This window comes from Phyllobates terribilis, unplaced genomic scaffold, assembly GCF_046119375.1.
Source record: "Phyllobates terribilis strain yellow unplaced genomic scaffold, ASM4611937v1 Scaffold_2__4_contigs__length_985480577, whole genome shotgun sequence".
Classification (NCBI taxonomy): domain Eukaryota; kingdom Metazoa; phylum Chordata; class Amphibia; order Anura; family Dendrobatidae; genus Phyllobates; species Phyllobates terribilis.
The window spans coordinates 450,524,917-450,548,341 of record NW_027362762.1 but is presented as its reverse complement, the minus strand read 5'-3'; the positions used below and the strand labels follow the sequence as shown (position 1 = coordinate 450,548,341).

Sequence of the window (23,425 nt, the reverse complement as noted above, 5' to 3'; positions counted from 1 at the left end):
CAAGCGATTATATAGATGAGGCCGCTCTTCTGGGCACTGAGCTTATATAGAGTGTTCTAGTATATAGTGAGGCCGCTCTTCTGTGCACTGAGCTTATAAATGTTCTAGTATATAGTGAGGCCGCTCTTCTATGCACTGAGCTTATATAATGTTCTAGTATATAGTGAGGCCGCTCTTCTGTGCACTGAGCTTATATAATGTTCTAGTATATAGTGAGGCCGCTCTTCTGTGCACTGAGCTTATATAATGTTCTAGTATATAGCGAGCCGCTCTTCTGTGCACTGAGCTTATATAATGTTCTAGTATATAGCGAGGCCGCTCTTCTGTGCACTGAGCTTATATAATGTTCTAGTATATAGCGAGGCCGCTCTTCTATGCACTGAGCTTATATAATGTTCTAGTATATAGCGAGGCCGCTCTTCTGTGCACTGAGCTTATATAATGTTCTAGTATATAGCGAGGCCGCTCTTCTGTGCACTGAGCTTATATAATGTTCTAGTATATAGTGAGGCCGCTCTTCTGTGTACTGAGCGTATATAATGTTCTAGTATATAGTGAGGCCGCTCTTCTGTGTACTGAGCTTATATAATGTTCTAGTATATAGTGAGGCCGCTCTTCTGTGTACTGAGCTTATATAATGTTCTAGTATATAGTGAGGCCGCTCTTCTGTGCACTGAGCTTATATAATGTTCTAGTATATAGTGAGGCCGCTCTTCTGTGCACTGAGCTTATATAACGTTCTAGTATATAGTGAGGCCGCTCTTCTGTGCACTGAGCTTATATAATGTTCTAGTATATAGTGAGGCCGCTCTTCTGTGCACTGAGCTTATATAACGTTCTAGTATATAGTGAGGCCGCTCTTCTGTGCACGGAGCTTATATAACGTTCTAGTATATAGTGAGGCCGCTCTTCTGTGCACTGAGCTTATATAATGTTCTAGTATATAGCGAGGCCGCTCTTCTGTGCACTGAGCTTATATAACGTTCTAGTATATAGCGAGGCCGCTCTTCTGTGCACTGAGCTTATATAATGTTCTAGTATATAGCGAGGCCGCTCTTCTGTGCACTGACTTATATAATGTTCTAGTATATAGCGAGGCCGCTCTTCTGTGCACTGAGCTTATATAATGTTCTAGTATATAGCGAGGCCGCTCTTCTGTGCACTGAGCTTCTATAATGTTCTAGTATATAGCGAGGCCGCTCTTCTGTGCACTGAGCTTCTATAATGTTCTAGTATATAGTGAGGCCGCTCTTCTGTGCACTGAGCTTATATAATGTTCTAGTATATAGTGCGGCCGCTCTTCTGTGCACTGAGCTTATATAACGTTCTAGTATATAGTGAGGCCGCTCTTCTGTGCACTGAGCTTATATTATGTTCTAGTATATAGTGAGGCCGCTCTCTGTGCACTGAGCTTATATTATGTTCTAGTATATAGTGAGGCCGCTCTTCTGTGCACTGAGCTTATATTATGTTCTAGTATATACTGAGACCGCTCTTCTGTGCACTGAGCTTATATAATGTTCTAGTATATACTGAGGCCGCTCTTCTGTGCACTGAGCTTATATAGCGTTCTAGTATATACTGAGGCCGCTCTTCTGTGCACTGAGCTTATATAACGTTCTAGTATATAGTGAGGCCGCTCTTCTGTGCACTGAGCTTATATAACGTTCTAGTATATAGTGAGGCCGCTCTTCTGTGCACTGAGCTTATATAACGTTCTAGTATATAGTGAGGCCGCTCTTCTGTGCACTGAGCTTATATAATGTTCTAGTATATAGTGCGGCCGCTCTTCTGTGCACTGAGCTATATAATGTTCTAGTATATAGTGCGGCCGCTCTTCTGTGCACTGAGCTTATATAATGTTCTAGTATATAGTGAGGCCGCTCTTCTGTGCACTGAGCTTATATAATGTTCTAGTATATAGTGCGGCCGCTCTTCTGTGCACTGAGCTTATATAATGTTCTAGTATATAGTGCGGCCGCTCTTCTGTGCACTGAGCTTATATAATGTTCTAGTATATAGTGAGGCCGCTCTTCTGTGCACTGAGCTTATATAATGTTCTAGTATATAGTGAGGCCGCTCTTCTGTGCACTGAGCTTATATAACGTTCTAGTATATAGTGAGGCCGCTCTTCTGTGCACTGAGCTTATATAACGTTCTAGTATATAGTGAGGCCGCTCTTCTGTGCACTGAGCTTATATAATGTTCTAGTATATAGTGAGGCCGCTCTTCTGTGCACTGAGCTTATATAATGTTCTAGTATATAGTGCGGCCGCTCTTCTGTGCACTGAGCTTATATAATGTTCTAGTATATAGTGAGGCCGCTCTTCTGTGCACTGAGCTTATATAATGTTCTAGTATATAGTGAGGCCGCTCTTCTGTGCACTGAGCTTATATAACGTTCTAGTATATAGTGAGGCCGCTCTTCTGTGCACTGAGCTTATATAACGTTCTAGTATATAGTGAGGCCGCTCTTCTGTGCACTGAGCTTATATAATGTTCTAGTATATAGTGAGGCCGCTCTTCTGTGCACTGAGCTTCTATAATGTTCTAGTATATAGTGAGGCCGCTCTTCTGTGCACTGAGCTTATATAACGTTCTAGTATATAGTGAGGCCGCTCTTCTGTGCACTGAGCTTATATAATGTTCTAGTATATAGCGAGGCCGCTCTTCTGTGCACTGAGCTTATATAATGTTCTAGTATATAGCGAGGCCGCTCTTCTGTGTACTGAGCTTATATAATGTTCTAGTATATAGTGAGGCCGCTCTTCTGTGCACTGAGCTTATATAATGTTCTAGTATATAGCGAGGCCGCTCTTCTGTGCACTGAGCTTATATAATGTTCTAGTATATAGTGAGGCCGCTCTTCTGTGTACTGAGCTTATATAATGTTCTAGTATATAGTGAGGCCGCTCTTCTGTGCACTGAGCTTATATAATGTTCTAGTATATAGTGAGGCCGCTCTTCTGTGCACTGAGCTTATATAACGTTCTAGTATATAGTGAGGCCGCTCTTCTGTGCACTGAGCTTATATAACGTTCTAGTATATAGTGAGGCCGCTCTTCTGTGCACTGAGCTTATATAATGTTCTAGTATATAGTGCGGCCGCTCTTCTGTGCACTGAGCTTATATAATGTTCTAGTATATAGTGCGGCCGCTCTTCTGTGCACTGAGCTTATATAACGTTCTAGTATATAGTGAGGCCGCTCTTCTGTGCACTGAGCTTATATAACGTTCTAGTATATAGTGAGGCCGCTCTTCTGTGCACTGAGCTTATATAACGTTCTAGTATATAGTGAGGCCGCTCTTCTGTGCACTGAGCTTATATAACGTTCTAGTATATAGCGAGGCCGCTCTTCTGTGCACTGAGCTTCTATAATGTTCTAGTATATAGTGAGGCCGCTCTTCTGTGCACTGAGCTTATATAACGTTCTAGTATATAGTGAGGCCGCTCTTCTGTGCACTGAGCTTATATAACGTTCTAGTATATAGTGAGGCCGCTCTTCTGTGCACTGAGCTTATATAACGTTCTAGTATATAGTGAGGCCGCTCTTCTGTGCACTGAGCTTATATAATGTTCTAGTATATAGTGAGGCCGCTCTTCTGTGCACTGAGCTTATATAATGTTCTAGTATATAGTGAGGCCGCTCTTCTGTGCACTGAGCTTCTATAATGTTCTAGTATATAGTGAGGCCGCTCTTCTGTGCACTGAGCTTATATAACGTTCTAGTATATAGTGAGGCCGCTCTTCTGTGCACTGAGCTTATATAACGTTCTAGTATATAGTGAGGCCGCTCTTCTGTGCACTGAGCTTATATAATGTTCTAGTATATAGTGAGGCCGCTCTTCTGTGCACTGAGCTTATATTATGTTCTAGTATATAGTGAGGCCGCTCTTCTGTGCACTGAGCTTATATAACGTTCTAGTATATAGTGAGGCCGCTCTTCTGTGCACTGAGCTTATATAATGTTCTAGTATATAGTGAGGCCGCTCTTCTGTGCACTGAGCTTATATAATGTTCTAGTATATAGCGAGGCCGCTCTTCTGTGCACTGAGCTTATATTATGTTCTAGTATATACTGAGACCGCTCTTCTGTGCACTGAGCTTATATAATGTTCTAGTATATACTGAGGCCGCTCTTCTGTGCACTGAGCTTATATAACGTTCTAGTATATACTGAGGCCGCTCTTCTGTGCACTGAGCTTATATAACGTTCTAGTATATAGTGAGGCCGCTCTTCTGTGCACTGAGCTTATATAACGTTCTAGTATATAGTGAGGCCGCTCTTCTGTGCACTGAGCTTATATAACGTTCTAGTATATAGTGAGGCCGCTCTTCTGTGCACTGAGCTTATATAATGTTCTAGTATATAGTGCGGCCGCTCTTCTGTGCACTGAGCTTATATAATGTTCTAGTATATAGTGCGGCCGCTCTTCTGTGCACTGAGCTTATATAATGTTCTAGTATATAGTGCGGCCGCTCTTCTGTGCACTGAGCTTATATAATGTTCTAGTATATAGTGCGGCCGCTCTTCTGTGCACTGAGCTTATATAACGTTCTAGTATATAGTGAGGCCGCTCTTCTGTGCACTGAGCTTATATAACGTTCTAGTATATAGTGAGGCCGCTCTTCTGTGCACTGAGCTTATATAACGTTCTAGTATATAGTGAGGCCGCTCTTCTGTGCACTGAGCTTATATAATGTTCTAGTATATAGTGAGGCCGCTCTTCTGTGCACTGAGCTTATATAACGTTCTAGTATATAGTGAGGCCGCTCTTCTGTGCACTGAGCTTCTATAATGTTCTAGTATATAGTGAGGCCGCTCTTCTGTGCACTGAGCTTATATAACGTTCTAGTATATAGTGAGGCCGCTCTTCTGTGCACTGAGCTTATATAATGTTCTAGTATATAGTGAGGCCGCTCTTCTGTGCACTGAGCTTATATAATGTTCTAGTATATAGCGAGGCCGCTCTTCTGTGCACTGAGCTTATATAATGTTCTAGTATATAGCGAGGCCGCTCTTCTGTGCACTGAGCTTATATAACGTTCTAGTATATAGTGAGGCCGCTCTTCTGTGCACTGAGCTTATATAACGTTCTAGTATATAGTGAGGCCGCTCTTCTGTGCACTGAGCTTATATAACGTTCTAGTATATAGTGAGGCCGCTCTTCTGTGCACTGAGCTTCTATAATGTTCTAGTATATAGTGCGGCCGCTCTTCTGTGCACTGAGCTTATATAACGTTCTAGTATATAGTGCGGCCGCTCTTCTGTGCACTGAGCTTATATAATGTTCTAGTATATAGTGCGGCCGCTCTTCTGTGCACTGAGCTTATATAACGTTCTAGTATATAGTGAGGCCGCTCTTCTGTGCACTGAGCTTATATAATGTTCTAGTATATAGTGCGGCCGCTCTTCTGTGCACTGAGCTTATATAATGTTCTAGTATATAGTGCGGCCGCTCTTCTGTGCACTGAGCTTATATAACGTTCTAGTATATAGTGAGGCCGCTCTTCTGTGCACTGAGCTTATATAATGTTCTAGTATATAGTGCGGCCGCTCTTCTGTGCACTGAGCTTATATAATGTTCTAGTATATAGTGCGGCCGCTCTTCTGTGCACTGAGCTTATATAACGTTCTAGTATATAGTGAGGCCGCTCTTCTGTGCACTGAGCTTATATAATGTTCTAGTATATAGTGCGGCCGCTCTTCTGTGCACTGAGCTTATATAATGTTCTAGTATATAGTGCGGCCGCTCTTCTGTGCACTGAGCTTATATAACGTTCTAGTATATAGTGAGGCCGCTCTTCTGTGCACTGAGCTTATATAACGTTCTAGTATATAGTGAGGCCGCTCTTCTGTGCACTGAGCTTATATAATGTTCTAGTATATAGTGAGGCCGCTCTTCTGTGCACTGAGCTTATATAACGTTCTAGTATATAGTGAGGCCGCTCTTCTGTGCACTGAGCTTCTATAATGTTCTAGTATATAGTGAGGCCGCTCTTCTGTGCACTGAGCTTATATAACGTTCTAGTATATAGTGAGGCCGCTCTTCTGTGCACTGAGCTTATATAACGTTCTAGTATATAGTGAGGCCGCTCTTCTGTGCACTGAGCTTATATAACGTTCTAGTATATAGTGAGGCCGCTCTTCTGTGCACTGAGCTTATATAATGTTCTAGTATATAGTGAGGCCGCTCTTCTGTGCACTGAGCTTATATAATGTTCTAGTATATAGTGCGGCCGCTCTTCTGTGCACTGAGCTTATATAATGTTCTAGTATATAGTGCGGCCGCTCTTCTGTGCACTGAGCTTATATAATGTTCTAGTATATAGTGCGGCCGCTCTTCTGTGCACTGAGCTTATATAACGTTCTAGTATATAGTGAGGCCGCTCTTCTGTGCACTGAGCTTATATAACGTTCTAGTATATAGTGAGGCCGCTCTTCTGTGCACTGAGCTTATATAACGTTCTAGTATATAGTGAGGCCGCTCTTCTGTGCACTGAGCTTATATAATGTTCTAGTATATAGTGAGGCCGCTCTTCTGTGCACTGAGCTTATATAACGTTCTAGTATATAGTGAGGCCGCTCTGTTGTGCACTGAGCTTCTATAATGTTCTAGTATATAGTGAGGCCGCTCTTCTGTGCACTGAGCTTATATAACGTTCTAGTATATAGTGAGGCCGCTCTTCTGTGCACTGAGCTTATATAACGTTCTAGTATATAGTGAGGCCGCTCTTCTGTGCACTGAGCTTATATAATGTTCTAGTATATAGTGAGGCCGCTCTTCTGTGCACTGAGCTTATATAACGTTCTAGTATATAGTGAGGCCGCTCTGTTGTGCACTGAGCTTATATAATGTTCTAGTATATAGTGAGGCCGCTCTTCTGTGCACTGAGCTTATATAACGTTCTAGTATATAGTGAGGCCGCTCTTCTGTGCACTGAGCTTCTATAATGTTCTAGTATATAGTGAGGCCGCTCTTCTGTGCACTGAGCTTATATAACGTTCTAGTATATAGTGAGGCCGCTCTTCTGTGCACTGAGCTTATATAACGTTCTAGTATATAGTGAGGCCGCTCTTCTGTGCACTGAGCTTATATAATGTTCTAGTATATAGTGAGGCCGCTCTTCTGTGCACTGAGCTTATATTATGTTCTAGTATATAGTGAGGCCGCTCTTCTGTGCACTGAGCTTATATAATGTTCTAGTATATAGTGAGGCCGCTCTTCTGTGCACTGAGCTTATATTATGTTCTAGTATATACTGAGACCGCTCTTCTGTGCACTGAGCTTATATAATGTTCTAGTATATAGTGAGGCCGCTCTTCTGTGCACTGAGCTTATATAACGTTCTAGTATATAGTGAGGCCGCTCTTCTGTGCACTGAGCTTATATAATGTTCTAGTATATAGCGAGGCCGCTCTTCTGTGCACTGAGCTTATATAACGTTCTAGTATATAGTGAGGCCGCTCTTCTGTGCACTGAGCTTATATAACGTTCTAGTATATAGTGAGGCCGCTCTTCTGTGCACTGAGCTTATATAATGTTCTAGTATATAGCGAGGCCGCTCTTCTGTGCACTGAGCTTATATAATGTTCTAGTATATAGTGCGGCCGCTCTTCTGTGCACTGAGCTTATATAATGTTCTAGTATATAGTGCGGCCGCTCTTCTGTGCACTGAGCTTATATAACGTTCTAGTATATAGTGAGGCCGCTCTTCTGTGCACTGAGCTTATATAATGTTCTAGTATATAGTGAGGCCGCTCTTCTGTGCACTGAGCTTATATAATGTTCTAGTATATAGCGAGGCCGCTCTTCTGTGCACTGAGCTTATATAATGTTCTAGTATATAGTGAGGCCGCTCTTCTGTGTACTGAGCTTATATAATGTTCTAGTATATAGTGAGGCCGCTCTTCTGTGTACTGAGCTTATATAATGTTCTAGTATATAGCGAGGCCGCTCTTCTGTGCACTGAGCTTATATAATGTTCTAGTATATAGTGAGGCCGCTCTTCTGTGCACTGAGCTTATATAATGTTCTAGTACGTAGTGAAGGGCACTCTATTGTGCACTGCACTTACTCAGTGTTGTAGAGTAATACAAAAACAAATTTTTTTTTACATGTAATGAGACAAGATACTGATCTATAAATTAGTTTAGTATATCCAATGTTTCTTACTGAATGATTTTAACAGAAGAAATAGGAGAGATATTCTAAAAGACCTTTCCATCCATTGCAGTACAGTCAGTTGTTCCACTCCTCCAATGTAAGCCGGTGACTTTATACGCTGCTCAAAAAAATAAAGGGAACACTCAAATAACACATCCTAGATCTGAATGAATGAAATATTCTCATAGAATACTTTCTTCTGTAGAAGGTTGAATGTGCTGACAACAAAATCACACAAAAATCATCAATGGAAATCAAATTTATTAACCAATGGAGGCCTGGATTTGGAGTCACCCCCAAAATTAAAGTGGAAAAACACACTACAGGCTGATCCAACTTTGATGTAATGTCCTTAAAACAAGTCAAAATGAGGCTCAGTATTGTGTGTGGCCTCCACGTGCCTGTATGACCTCCCTACAACGCCTGGACATGCTCCTGATGAGGTTGCGGATGGTTTCCTGTGGGATCTCCTCCCAGACCTGGACTAAAGCGTCCGTCAACTCCTGGACAGTCTGTGGTACAACGTGACGTTGGTGGATGGAGCGAGACCTGATGTCCCAGATGTGCTCAATCGGATTCAGGTCTGGGGAACGGGCGGGCCAGTCCATAGCTTCAATGCCTTCATCTTGCAGGAACTGCTGACACACTCCAGCCACATGAGGTCTGGCATTGTCCTGCATTAGGAGGAACCCAGGGCCAACCCCACCAGCATATGGTCTCACAAGGGGTCTGAGGATCTCATCTCGGTACCTAATGGCAGTCAGGCTACCTCTGGCGAGCACATGGAGGGCTGTGCGGCCCTCCAAAGAAATGCCATACCACAGCATTACTGACCCACTGCCAAACCGGTCATGCTGAAGGATGTTGCAGGCAGCAGATCGCTCTCCACGGCGTCTCCAGACTCTGTCTCGTCTGTCACGTGTTCAGTGTGAACCTGCTTTCATCTGTGAAGAGCACAGGGCGCCAGTGTAGACTTTGCCAATCCTGTTCTGTGGCAAATGCCAAGCGTCCTGCACGGTGTTGGGCTGTGAGCACAACCCCCATCTGTGGACGTCGGGCCCTCATACCACCCTCATGGAGTCGGTTTCTAACCGTTTGTGCAGACACATGCACATTTGTTGCTTGCTGGAGGTAATTTTGCAGGGCTCTGGCAGTGCTCCTCCTGTTCCTCCTTGCAGAAAGGCGGAGGTAGCGGTCCTGCTGCTGGGTTGTTGCCCTCCTACGGCCCCCTCCACGTCTCCTGGTGTACTGGCCTGTCTCCTTGTAGCACCTCCAGCCTCTGGACACTACGCTGACAGACACAGCAAACCTTCTAGCCTCAGCTCGCATTGATGTGTCATCCTGGATGAGCTGCACTACCTGAGCAACTTCTGTGGGTTGTAGAGTCCGTCTCATGCTACCACAAGTGTGAAAGCACCACCAACATTCAAAAGTGACCAAAACATCAGGCAGAAAGCATTGGTACTGAGATGTGGTCTGTGGTCCCCACCTGCAGAACCACTCCTTTATTGAGGCTGTCTTGATAATTGCCAATAATTTCCATCTATTGTCTATTCCATTTGCACAACAGCATGTGAAATTGATTGTCAATCAGTGTTGCTTCCTAAGTGGACAGTTTGATTTCACAGAAGTTTGATTTACTTGGAGTTATATTCTGTTGTTTAAGTGTTCCCTTTATTTTTTTGAGCAGTGTATATTCAGTCAGATATGTTGTCCATTGGACTCTACTGTTAAATTATAAAAAAAAATACTGCTCAGTTTATGGTTTGTTTTTTTTGTATACTTTTCTATGAAATTGTGTAGCTTTTATACACTATACCATACCTTTTCTATCTGAAAGCAGCCAAAAGGGCATCTGTCAGATGGTTAGTGAACTTCATTACCTACACTTAGCATGTATGACAGGGGCTTTCCCCAGAGAACATACTGGGTGTAGATCACTAACTTGATGTGAACAAAGCCTGTCTCTATTACTGTGTAATGTGTGTATTCCTCTCTGTTGTTTTCAAGGAGATTATTTCCATAATCTCTGGGGTCCCTACGCTGGATGGGCCCAAGGGGTAAGTTCATGTGTCTATTATACAGTTTTAAAACACAAATCATAACATATTTGTATAAAACATTCTGTAGCTTTTAGAGTACTGTATATTATTTAGCGGATGGTGCTTTTTTATAAGGTCCTTTAAAAAACTCTCTACAAAATTAGAAAGTTTGTGTTTATAGCTCAACGTACTTTTTTTATGGTAAGGGAAATGGAGAAGTAAAAAAAATAAGTTTCATAAAATTGACATTCATTTAATTTTTTTCTTCAGATGGATCGAAACGTATACTGCGCAAATAGCGTCATGTTTGGATTCAACTACTGTTGAGCCAAAAAGATGGGATGAGAGTAGTTTATTTTTTTGTTTAATTGTGATTAGCAGTTTTGAGTGTTAATAACTGTCCCCATTGATTAAACATTACATTAACCTCTTTACAGCCTGTATTAGTACTCACCAGGCTGTCACCCCTTGTTCAGCGCGGGCTCCGGCGGTGAGCCCACACTGAACCGGGCACATGTCAGCTGATTATTACAGCTGACATGTGCCCGCAACAGCCGCGGGTAGAATCGCAATCCACCCGCGGCTGTTAACATGTTAAATGCCGCTGTCAATCTCTGACAGCGGCATTTAACATCGCCGCGCCAGAAGCGTGTCACTTACCCCGCCCATCGGTGACCCTGTCACATGATCACGGGTCACCGATGCGTGGGCATGACAACCCTGGGTCTGCAGCACACCCCAGTGGTTGTCATGTGCTGATTGCTATGAGCGCCACCTAGTGGTCGGCGCTCATAGCACAGGACCATCTCTGCTACATAGAGGTGATCTGCTCATCACCTCTATGTAGCTGAGGCGATCAGGTAATTGCTGCTTCTAGTCTCCTATGGAGACTATAGAAGCAAGCAAATAGTGTAAAAAAAAAAAAAAGTAAAAATATTAAAAAAAATAAATGTTTAAATCACCCCCCTTTCGCCCCATTCAAAATAAAATTATTAAAAAAAAACAAAACACATGCACATATTTGGTATCGCCGCGTTCAGAATCGCCCCATCTATCAATATAAGAAAAGAATTAATCCGATCGGTAAACGGCGTAACGAGAAAAAAATTCTAAACGCCAGAATTACGTTTTTTGGTCGCCGCAACATTGCAATAAAATGCAATAACTGGCGATCAAAACATAGGATCTACCCCAAATTGGTATCAATAAAAACTTCAGCTCGGTGCGCAAAAAATAAGCCCCCATTCAGCCCCAGATCACGAAAAATGGAGACGCTACGTGTCTCGGAAAATGGCGCCATTTATTTATTTTATTTATATATATTTTTTAAGCAAACTTTGGAATTTTTTTTCACCACTTAAATAAAAGAGAACCTATACATGTTTGGTATCTACGAACTCGTAATGACCTGGAGAATAAGAATAGCAGGTCAGTTTTGGCATTCAGTGAACGTGGAAAGAAAAATAAGAAAAAAATATCTGTGGTATTGCACATTTTTTGCTATTTCACTGCACTTGGAATTTTTTTCCCATTTTCCAGTACACAATATGGTAAAATCAGTGATGCCGTTCAAAAGTACAACTCGTCCCGCAAAAAATAAGCCCTCACACGGTCATATTGACCAAAAAATAAAAACACTATGGCTCTGGGAACAAGGGGAGCAAAAACGAAAATGCAAAAAACGGAAAATTCCAGGGTTGCGAAGGGGTTAAAGTTTGTTTTCAAACGTGAAATAAGGTTCTAGAGTTTATTTCCAAAGCATGTTCTATTAGTTCTTTATGGTTAATGTCATTGGGGGATACCAGACCACCTGTTGGGCTATGCCCTCTCCTAGAATACTAGGTAGCTCAGTTTTAGCCTACTGTCTGTAGAAGGCAGACACAAACTGTATCAAGTCTTCTGCACACTTTCTTTTTTTCTTCCTTTTTTTTTTCTCCCCAGTTTCTTTCCAGGTTGCATGTAGGTCCTCCACTTTAGATCACAATCCAGGTAGGATACACTGTGCACTCCACAGAATTGTACCTCCCTGTCGATGCAATTTACCGCCTGTCTCCTTCCCCCATTGCTCAGCTGCAGCTCAGCTCTTGAGAACACTACCTTGCCCTTCTCTGATGCAGCGTCCATCTGTGACCCGCTGGGCATGAAGATTAACCTCCTTTCTAAAGCAGCTTTTTTTGGCAGCAGGCTCTGCCTTTATTTATATTACACGCTTATGGGGTTCTGCTTTTGTGATGTCCTGGGCCAGCAAAGTGTGTACAGCCTGTAATAAGCACACTCTTCAGGATTTAGCTTCTAGTTCCTCAAGAGGATCTTCTCGACCTCCCACCTCATGCTGCATGCCTCAGAGTACTCTTGCAGGGCTTCTTTTGTGTCAACACTATTTGTGGTCCGAGCTGTAGCCATTTCCTTTGGCTGATTTATGCTCCACTTTGCTCAGATCCTGTTACTCTGACTCAGCGTCCAAAAAGGCCCTTGCTTTGCCTCTTGTTATAGGGGACTAGCACTTTGGAAAGCTCCTACATGACATTATTAAGGATTTAACTGGGGACGAGCAATCTGCCTCCCCAGAATCTGAAGCACTCATCAACCATCTCATTTGCTCCCAGGAGTTCTCAATCCTTTTGTAACCACTCCTTCTGCAGAAGCAATAAGAGGTTATCCTGACCCGCCGAGTCCAGCTAGCTCTTATTCGGACTTAAATTGCCCTGATTGGCCTACTCCAGGACCACGAACCTTACACAGTAAGCAGATCTCCTCTCTCTTGGTTCCATTTTTTAGGTGAGGTAGCGTCTCATTCAGAGAGATTTGAATAGCTCTTGTGGACAGCACCTGGGTCAGTGAGGTAGTATTTCTCATTGACAAGATCGTCTTCGCCTTTTTGCCTTAAACAGGTTGTTTTCTTCGTCCACTCCTGAAGCTTTAGCCTTGTGCATTTGTATTCTTCTGAGCCATCAGCTACAAGGAGTCATTATCTACCTTTACGCTGTAGACTTTGCTATTCCAGCCTGTTCACAGTTATCAAGAAGGATGGCTTGGTCAGACCCATCCTTGGCTTGAACAGGTTCAGTAAATTTGTATGGGTACGATGATGTCACATGCACTTCCCTCTGTCTGTGAATGCATTACTGGAATGAGGAGAATTCCTATCTTCGGTAGTTATATGTGACTTCACATACTCATCGCTGAGTTCCACGAGCGTTTTCTTTCCTTTCTGTTCTCCTTATTTCCAGCTTGTCGCATTCCCCTTCGAACTGGCAATTGGCAAGAGTTTCAGGGTTTTTAACAAGCTGCTTGCTTCCCTAATGGTACTCCTCTGGGCCAGAAAGTTGACAGTCATACCCTGACCTGATAGGGGTTTTGAGTAGGATTGGTGGCAATCATCCCTTGTTTGGGTGATTTTGTGGTGAAAACTTTGTTCAGAAACAAGAATCTTCCGGTCTCCAAATGTCATTGGATTCCTTGATGCTCTGCGGTTGGATAATTAATCAACAGAAGTAATTTTTAATTTCATTCTAGTGACTGGAATTTTGGGGACATGACCTTTGACACCTGGGTGTTTTTTTTTTTTTTTTCCTCCCAACAGAGAAGCTCACTCAGTGCCCCATCGTGGATGGTGTCCTCGTACTTCATCTATTTTTTTTTATAAGTATTTTTGGGTGGATGGATTTCAGTTTTTGAGGCAGTGCCCTTTGCCTAGTTTCATAAACATCTGCTTAAACATTCCATTTTGTATCTGAAACAAATCCTTGGATTCCTTGAATTGTCGCATCAGTCTCCCCATTCGACTCCGCAGAGATCTTACTTAGCGGTTGTCAGACCCTGTTCTGCTTTGGTAGATCGTCCTTTCCCCTCAATGGCAGGTGCTGATGATCCATACAAGACTTGTACACTAGGGTGAGGTGTTCAATCATCTCACCACTCAGGGTTGTCGGTCTGTGAAGGAAGCCCTCCTCCAGTACAACCGATTGGATTTGAGAGCCATCTTTTGTCTTTCTCACTGATCCTTCCTCATCAGGGACACCCGCTGCCAGTACAGACTAAAAACTTGACTGAGTGGCTTACCTGAACCAAGAGGGCACCAGGAACATGGAGAAACCACCAGGTTTCAGCTCTTTACATGATTTATTTACATTCTTGGCATGGAAAACTAGGTTGTGAACTTCTGAGCAGAGAATTGGATCTGTGTGAGTGGGTTCTTCTCCAGATGCCATTGATCAATTATGCTTTCGCTGGGGCACCTTCGATGTGAACCTCTTCGCATCCCTTCTCATCATTAGGTCCAATTTACATTGCCATGTCCAGAGAGTCTTCCATGGGCAGAATTTTCTCTACTGTATCACCTCCCTCTCTGTCATCTGCTTCCTGCTTCCGCAATGGGTCATAGTGGAGGATGCTGATAGCTTTGAGATTGCCTTCCCAAGCACGATACTCCCACCTTATTTAGTTATAAATGCTCCATGGAACCTCGTTTTCCATCTCAAACTTCCTTTACAAGGTCCCCTATTCCACTTCATTCCAGCTGCATTTAATGGTTTAGCTGTTGAGGCTGAGGTCCTGAGATCCTAGTGGCGCTTATGACTTAGAAAGTTTTAAGCCTTAGTCTGCCAAAGTTTAACACAGTACCTGGAGGTCTTGTGTTAGTTGGGGTGCGTGCATCATAAGGGAGTTCCTGCTGCCATTTCACTATGTACTATCCAATTTCAATTGTCTTGTACTCAAGCTGACTTTGCAAGTGTGGTATATGCACTAATTTACCTACCTGTTTTAACTACCCACCTATATATCAACTTGCATTGTACGTTACATCTGTATATCACATATACATTGTCTTTATATTATGCTATACTTATATATACTTGACTTTGGTTATATATTCTATACACACAATTGTTCTTGTTATGAAGCATGTCTCCCTACTTACCTTTGGCACATGTCAATTTTACTACCTCATCCGTGATACTCGCCCTTACCCTTTTGTTTGTGTGACCCCCACATTTTTTATACTTTATCAATAAAATCTATTTTATATGTTCACATTCAGTCCTACTGACTTTTTTATTGTTTTTTTTTTTTTGATGTCTCGCTAATCTCTGTTGTACCGATTAGTCTTTTGGCAATTATAATTAAGACCTATGCACATATCCATTGTATTCATATTTTCTTCCTTCCCTTTAGCTATATACACATATGTACATATAGATTATTTTTGGTCTCTTGCAACCTTTCTTCTTCCTGTTAGTTGATGTGAACAAAAGGACTCCCATCACATTCTTCTTCCATTCCTAGGATTCTTGTTTCTTCAGTCCAGTTTGGATGCAGGCCTCAGCTTCATCTCCTGGATAGGGCACATTTCTGCCTTCTCCATACTGTTTTAGCATATGATGGCTTATCTCAAATAGGTTAAGACTAGTGATGAGCGAGCACTAAAATGCTCGGGTGCTCGAAGCTCGGGTCGAGCACATTGGAATAATCAGGTGCTCGACCCGAGCAACGAGCCCAATGTAAGTCTATGGGAAACTCGAGCATTTTTCTGGCGGTCCCCCCCCCCCCCGGTGGTCTGCAGAAGGTCAAAAATTGCCCAAATCGATGGAAACAGTGCTCAATTAAACGTCAGGCAGGCAGAATATATAGGCAGACAGGCAGGCAGGGTATATAGGAGGGTGCATGAAAAACATAGCAGGGCACTTGGAACACACTAGTGCCCTCCGATTTTCATGCACCCGTCTCTTTGAAAAAGCCGGCCGGCAATTCATCAGCGGCATTCACCGGTACCCGACAATTTAGAACAGAAAGAATAGAGCATCACACATAGATTACATAGAGAAACATGTCAGTCACATATATAATAAGTGCAGTGATAGTGTTGGTTACTGTACTTGTCATTTAGTGTTAAAATAAAGGATTTATTAAAAAAAAAAATTGGCGTGGGGTTCCCCGTAATTTTATTCTCTAGCGGAGTTTAAGCAGACGGCTGGGGCAGATGTTTGAAGCCTGGGAAGGGGGTAATACCCACGGAGCTTCCCAGGCTACTAATATCAGCCCCCAGCTGAATACCTAGCCTTTACTAGCTATTAAAATGGGGAACCCCCCCCCCCCCCCAAAAAAAAAAAAATGACGTGGGGTCCCCCCTATTTTAATAGCTAGCAAAGGCTAGGCAGACAGCTGGGGGTTGATATTAATAGCCCAGGAAGGGTGCCATGAATATTGGCCCCCTCCCAGGCTAGAAACACTAACCGTCAGCCGCCCCAGAAATGGCGCATCCATAGAATTGATGGCTTTTCATGTATCACTGTGAGCACTGTTCCCATCGATTTGGGCAATCACTGTAATGCCACAACCACCATGGCTGTGGCATTACAGTGAGTTGCAGACAATCCCTGCATGATTGGTGCTCTAAATAGCGCCAGACATGCAGGACAGGGACCCGAGCTCCCGCCCGAGCATCGCGCAAGTGCTCGGCGAGCTCCGAGCATCTCGAGTACTGAGCAGTGGCGAGCATGCTCGCTCATCACTAGTTAAGACCCTTCTGTTGAGGAGAGCCGTAGGATCAAATACTTAATTAACCTCAAGACATAGGAGATTGAGAGAAAAGACCCACAAAGTGTATTATTTCACCTTACATAAGGTTGTTTAGATCAAAAGATGGCTGCCATTTCCTGTTTCATCACATCATGCTCTGTTATGCAAGATGGCAACTGAACCTATGACTACATCCTGTTGTGCATGTGATAAAGGTGGAGACTTTATTTATGACTACATCCTGTTCTACAAGGAAGTTCCAAGAGGAAGCTGAATTCTATAGAAGGACTAACCAATCACAGAGCGACACATCGCTTGGAGACACGCCCCCTGATGGCCTCATGGACCAACCCACCCTGATGGCCTCATGGACCAACCCACCCTGATGGCCTCATGGACCAACCCACCCTGATGGCCTCATGGACCAACCCACCCTGATGGCCTCATGGACCAACCCACCCTGATGGCCTCATGGACCAACCCACCCTGATGGCCTCATGGACCAACCCACCCTGATGGCCTCATGGATCTGCCCATGGACTAACCAATCAATACATCTGGTTACTCACATTCTGGGACTAACCGAGCCCATATACAGAGTTTATATAAATCTATGTTGGAGTTGAATAAAGGACACTTGGAGCTGTGCCATAGCTGATCAAGGAGAGCTTACATCCGACTGTGTGTGTCTGATGTTATTCTTTCGTGCATGCACTTGATCATATTCATTAGGTCAGGAGCAGACAACTAGTGAACATATCAAAAGGTTCGCCCTAACACTTCCTCTGAGAGTGGCGCATTGTACCTGTTTTTTTTCAGGTATCCGGTGGAGCTTTGGGACCTTAACCTTGTTCTGGCTGAGCTCCAAGAGTCTCCCTTGAGCTCTTTGCAGAATCTCCCTATAGTTTTGTTTGTGGAAGGTGGCATTTCCAGTGGCCACAATCCATGTACCCAGGGTGTCTAAGCTTGCTAGCTTTCCCTGCAGGGTTCTCTTCTTTGTTCTCATTAAGACAGAGTGGTTTTGCGTCCAGTGCTATTTTTTTCTTTTTATTCCTTTGGTGGTCTATGTCTTCCACATCAACTAGGACATCAACCTCCTCTCCTCCTTTTTGCTCTTCTCCATCTCTTCCCCATGAGAGTTCTCTCCACTGTCTGTATCTGGTTAGGGCCTATCTCTTCCCACTCTTTTTTTGATCCCCGATGGGCCATGCAGTGGCTTTCCAGCCTTTAAGACTGTAATTTCCAAATAGATGATGTCTATTATTGGAAGCCTACAAGGTCAACGAAAGATATCCGCCTTTTGTGTTACTGCTCATTCCACAACGACAGTGAGTGCCCTCGTGGGCAGTAAGGCATCTAAGCTTTATGTTTTAGGTCTGCAAGGCTGCTGCTTGGGCCTCCATCCGCACCTTTCAGTAGGTTCTACAAACTTCACTTTATGGCTTTTGCTGATGCCAGTTTTCGGTGTAGAGAACTGCAGCCCGTTGTCTACTAGGTGGTCCGCGTCTCGCCTATTTTTTTTTTTTTCCTTTTCCCATCTATTGGAACTGTTTTAGAACATCCCATGGTCCTGTGTTTCCCAATGCTATTAACAAGAAAATTGGATTTATGCCGTAAAAATCCCTTTCTCCTTGAATACATTGGGGAACACAGCTGCTACCCTATACCTGGTTTTCTTGCCCTGGGATCAGTTGTTGCCTGTGGCCTTTCTCTGGGTTCAGGTCATGATGGTGCCTGGTTGTTTGATTTTTATGGCTTTGGTTCTCTCCTACTGCTTTTGGCCCTAAACTGGGCTACTTAGTGTCTGAGGAGAGGGTATAGTCCAACACTTTTTTATTTTTTCACCTAGTGTTGAGCCTCCTAATAGCATGGTGTACACCCACGATCCGGTGTCCTTCTCACCCCCACTTCCAAACGTTTCCAGCGAGAAAAGTATTTTACTGTGAGTACAAAACTAATTTTGTATTGTTAATGAATTTTTTTTTTTTTCCTTTTCAGGTGTTATTTTGTTCAGATCTTAAGAAATTCCAGAGTGCAGAAGATCAACCAAACGCAAAGCCAAAAAAAAAAAAAAAAATAAAATACATATAGTTTTTTCTTTTATATAAATGTTCTTTATACAAAACATTAAATAAATTAATTAAAATAATGAATTACTATAGTGTCAAATTTATGTTCTGTTATTTTTGTCTTTTTTATTTATTTCTCAGAAATCTTGACTCTTACAGTCATCTAACAAACTGCAACTAATATCAATAGTTATATAAACCTTCTATAGGCTTAGTGTTTGGCCACCCCCTGTATTTAGCTTGCTTGCTTACCCCTTGCAGAAATTGTAAAAAATATTTAGAGTGAGAACATCGTTGTAGGTGATCTTTCCACACTGGCAAAAATATATGATACACTGTGTGTTTTCTAGTACACGGCCTGGGGGTGATTGACTTCTCCATTTGGTGTTCTCTCAACCTAAACCATGTTTCATCCCCGTTCGGCCCTGCACTAAGTATCACACAGGTTATACATTTTACCTGGAAGATTCCTTTAACCCCTTCCTGTCAAATAATGTACAGTTACATCATATGTTGGGCAGTGGTGGGCTGGGCTGGGGGACTGAGGGTCATTTGCCCCCTAAACTAGTCCCTTAGCAACAGTTTAGGGTCGTCAAATGCATTAGGGATATTGTACTTTTAAATCACCTACGGTCAAATTATAATCGGTAAGAGGCTGCAGCACATTTTACAGATTATGAAGCCTTTCTCTTACCCGCCGGAGAGGAATGCTTGTTCACTCCGGAGGGTCGCCACAGGAGCTCTTCATTTGTTCATGGGCCAGGCCGGATGTGACAGAAGAGCCAGATGAGGACATGGTACGGTTGTAGAGCACTGCTGTCATTGGTTATCTTGTTGGGTCACAATTATTGTTGAGCGTTAGTGCTCGTTACTCGAGTTGCCTAGGATGCTTGCGTTTGCACAGAGTATTGCAGGTGCTCGAGTGACATGTTCACGTCCCTGCATGTTTTCCAGCTGTTGAGACAGTCACAATAAATGGGGGGATTACCTGACATACACGGACAATCCCCTCATGTTTTGTGGCTGTCTTAACAGCAGTGAAACATGCAGGCGTGGGGACTCGAACATGTCACTCGAGCACCTGCGATACTCTGTGCATACCCGAGCATCCTAGGCAAACTCGAGTAACAACAACTTGCACTCATCACTAGTCACAATGACAGCAGTGCTCTGGATCCTTTGGGATGTGGTGAGGGGATGCTAATGGGTGTGGCTGATCATATTGGGTATGGATTATAATTCCTTGGGGTGGGGCAGAGATTCGTGTAATGGGGTATGTGATTGGGGCACTTATAATTATTCTATGGAGGTGTGTAATTATTGCAAAGAGGTAATTAACTATATTCCTGGAGGAAGAGGGATTCTGGGGGCTGTGATTATCATACTACGACAAGATGGGGGGTTAGGGGTGAGATTACTACTGGGATTTGGGGGGGGGGGGGGGGTGTATGATTGAATCTGTGGGAATTTATTATACTATATGAAGGTGAAATGATCATAGGCAGTCCTGACCTGACACCACCCACCGCTTCTCCCTACACGTTAGGAGTTAGGTCTCAGCACTGCCTACTGTGCCCATCAATCCATACTACTAGACGATGCCCTGCCCACCAGTGGTCACAGTAAGTACAGTAGTCATTTCACCAAATGATTGGTACCTTAAAGGGAATCTGTCAGCAGGTTTTTGCTAAGTAATCTGAAGACAGCATGATGTAGGGGTTAAAACACTAAATTTAACGATATGTCACATGTCAGACACTGTGCTGTTGTTTATTTATACTGAAGGTTTTATCACCTGGTGATTATCATTGCTGGACTAGGCGTGCATGCTAGTCCGGCTCGACCCTCTCCTGTGATAAGCAACTCACTGTCTATAGCTATATACATAGCGAGCCTGGTGTGGGTGGGGAAAGCTTTCTCAGCTCTGCTTCATTCTAAATCTAAAAGCTCTGTGTCAGAACAGCTGCACCCAGTAATCTAAGTGATACATCCCTTCACGTACATCAATATAAAGGAGCTAACCATGGAATGTACTAAATTAAAAATAAACTTTAATTAAGTATACTTCAAAGATGAATGGTATATACAAAAAAAATGTGGATAGATCCACAATAGTTTATTAAAAGATCTAAACATTCTGAGGTATCCACGTGTCGGATACGGAATAGTAAAAAAAGGGTAGGTCCTATAGACAGCCTGCAGAATACCGTATCAATGGCTGGTATTGACTGCCTTACCACGGAGGTTGGCTCCTCCGCTCAATGAAGGCTGGCCGTAGTGTACCCTATAGGTCCCTATCATATACAAAATGAACAGACATACGTATTGGGCTTATCAGATATTACATATCTAATGCATAGAGTAATGTATATTCGTAGGCAATAGATAACCGATGAGTACTGCACGGTCCCATTTCTCTTGTTCTGTTGTCGGAGAGGCAGCATTGGACTTTGGGAGCGTCATTATTGGTTTATTATTTTCTATATTCCTATGGGCAAATAGAAATTAATTTTTGAAAAAACTGTTTAAATGGGTCTCTCAAGTTTGGAAGTTATCCCTTTTCTCTCTTGTTAGAGGATGACTTTCCATTCACTGCAGATCTGACCACTCGAACCCCCACGATCCCGAGAAACATAGCTTTGGAGAACCCCATATAAATGGAGCTGTGGTTGATCATGAGCACTGCTGTGCCATTCACATGTGGCTCTTCAAATCACTCCTTTTAAGAGAGTGTTGATGGGCATGACAATGTAAAAGCAAAATTCACTGAGCAGGGGTGATGGGTGTTCTAGTATGTGGGGTTTATGTACCAGGGCTGCTTTTTTTTTTTTTTTTGTCCCAGCCTGACCCTGAAACATCGTCCGTACATGAATGCACCTCCAGAACCTCCGTCGGTACATGTATACAGCACCAAGCTTAGTACAGCGATCAATTGTAATGTCAGGTCAGCGGCATATATAATTGTATTGCATGAACCTACAATTCCCAGTATGTCCTTTAGAGATGGTATGGAGATGCTGGGAGTTATCAGTCATTATCAGACTGCAAACCATACAGGAACAACAGGATTGATGAGAAATAGCATAACAAATAAATATTTGCATCCAGGTACCTTTATAGGTGACATCTTCTCTGATTGGAATCGTTTCCATCCATTTTGTCTCCATGAAGCACATACGCCATGAATAGATTTCATGCCCAGCGCACGTCTCTAGGCTTCCCTCTTCTCCATCTTCAGCAGCACTTCCTGACATGGTGCTCTTAAAAATAAAAATATCATTATACTGCTCCATTAAATATCTCCTATGCGGTGTCCCTAAATAAATAATTGCCTCTTATTGTGCTTCTTGCACAAAATACCCCCCACGTTGCACCTCTCTGTAATATCCCTCCACGCTGCCCCTCTCCTGCACATAATACCTGCCCCCAATTACAGCACCCCCAAATAAATAACCCCCACATACTGCCCTTATACTTCTCTCCTCCACTCTGCGTAAAGACTCTTCCGCCCCACTGACTCTTGCTATACTATGCCCCCTTTTACAATATTCCCTAGTTGCCCCATAATGTACGTTTTGTAGTAACACAACCTTCCCCTCCCTCGGACCGCTCATCTGAAATAACATGACATTTAATCTTCAGATCCTCCATAGAGCGCTTACCAGGGCCCGACGTGCGGCCTCCCGCTGTGTATAGATGGCTACGTGCGGCCTCCCGCTGTGTATAGATGGCTACGTGCGGCCTCCCGCTGTGTATAGATGGCTACGTGCGGCCTCCCGCTGTGTACAGATGGCTACGTGCGGCCTCCCGCTGTGTATTGATGGCACTGTGCGGCCTCCCGCTGTGTATAGACGGCGCCATGTGTCCTCCCGCTGTGTATAGATGGTTACTTGTGCTTAATATTGAGTCATACAATTAATGGAAGGCTATGTGCCCACGATGCAGAAATGCTCCGGATTTTTTTTGAGCGTTTCTGCATCTCCCTGGCAGAAAAAACGCATGCGGATTTTACATGCGTTTTTCCTGCCAGGGACATGCTGATGTGAAGCGTTCTTCACATGCATTTCCGCATGCGGGTTGACAAGCGCTTTTAGCATCACTTGGAAAGTGCTTGACAACTTCGTCACACTATATAAATCCATGCAAATGGCATGGATTTATATAGTGTGACCGTAAAAGAATGGTAAAAAATAAAAAATAAATATATACTTACCTTCTGATGGCCTGCCGACGTCAGCAGTCGCGTGACCCGTCGCATGACTAAATGACGTCATGGCAGGTCCTTTTCAGACCATCGCGAGCTGCCGGCAAGCCAGGACGCATCGGATAAAGACATCAGGGGCCATCAGAAGGTAAGTATAATATTTATTTTTTATTTTATTCTTTTTTTACAGGTTCTATGGTACCCGGGTCCGGAGGAGAGTCTCCTCTTCTCCAAACCTGGGTACCATCCGCACATTGAAACGCATGGATTCCACATGTACAGATGTAGTGATGTGGATTCCATGCGTTCCAATGCAAGTCAATGGCGACTAAAACGCCGTGCTTCCGCAAAATAATTGGTAATGCTGCGGATTTTTCCGCAATGATAATCCGCAGCGGAAATTTCTGCAGCATGTACACAGC

The 23,425-nt window shown here is 43.3% G+C and overlaps 1 protein-coding gene across 1 annotated transcript in view; it reads left to right on the top strand.

Annotated features, from left to right (window-relative positions):
* OGG1 (8-oxoguanine DNA glycosylase) overlaps nt 1-18,836 on the top strand; it is a 42,347-nt gene extending 23,511 nt beyond the window's left edge. The window contains exons 7-8 of the mRNA XM_073670566.1: nt 10,180-10,229; nt 18,729-18,836. Of these exons, the coding sequence (XP_073526667.1) occupies nt 10,180-10,229; nt 18,729-18,821 (143 nt within the window). The 3' untranslated portion in view covers nt 18,822-18,836. The remainder of the gene's footprint in view (nt 1-10,179; nt 10,230-18,728) is intronic.
* Nucleotides 18,837-23,425: the final 4,589 nt, after the last annotated feature.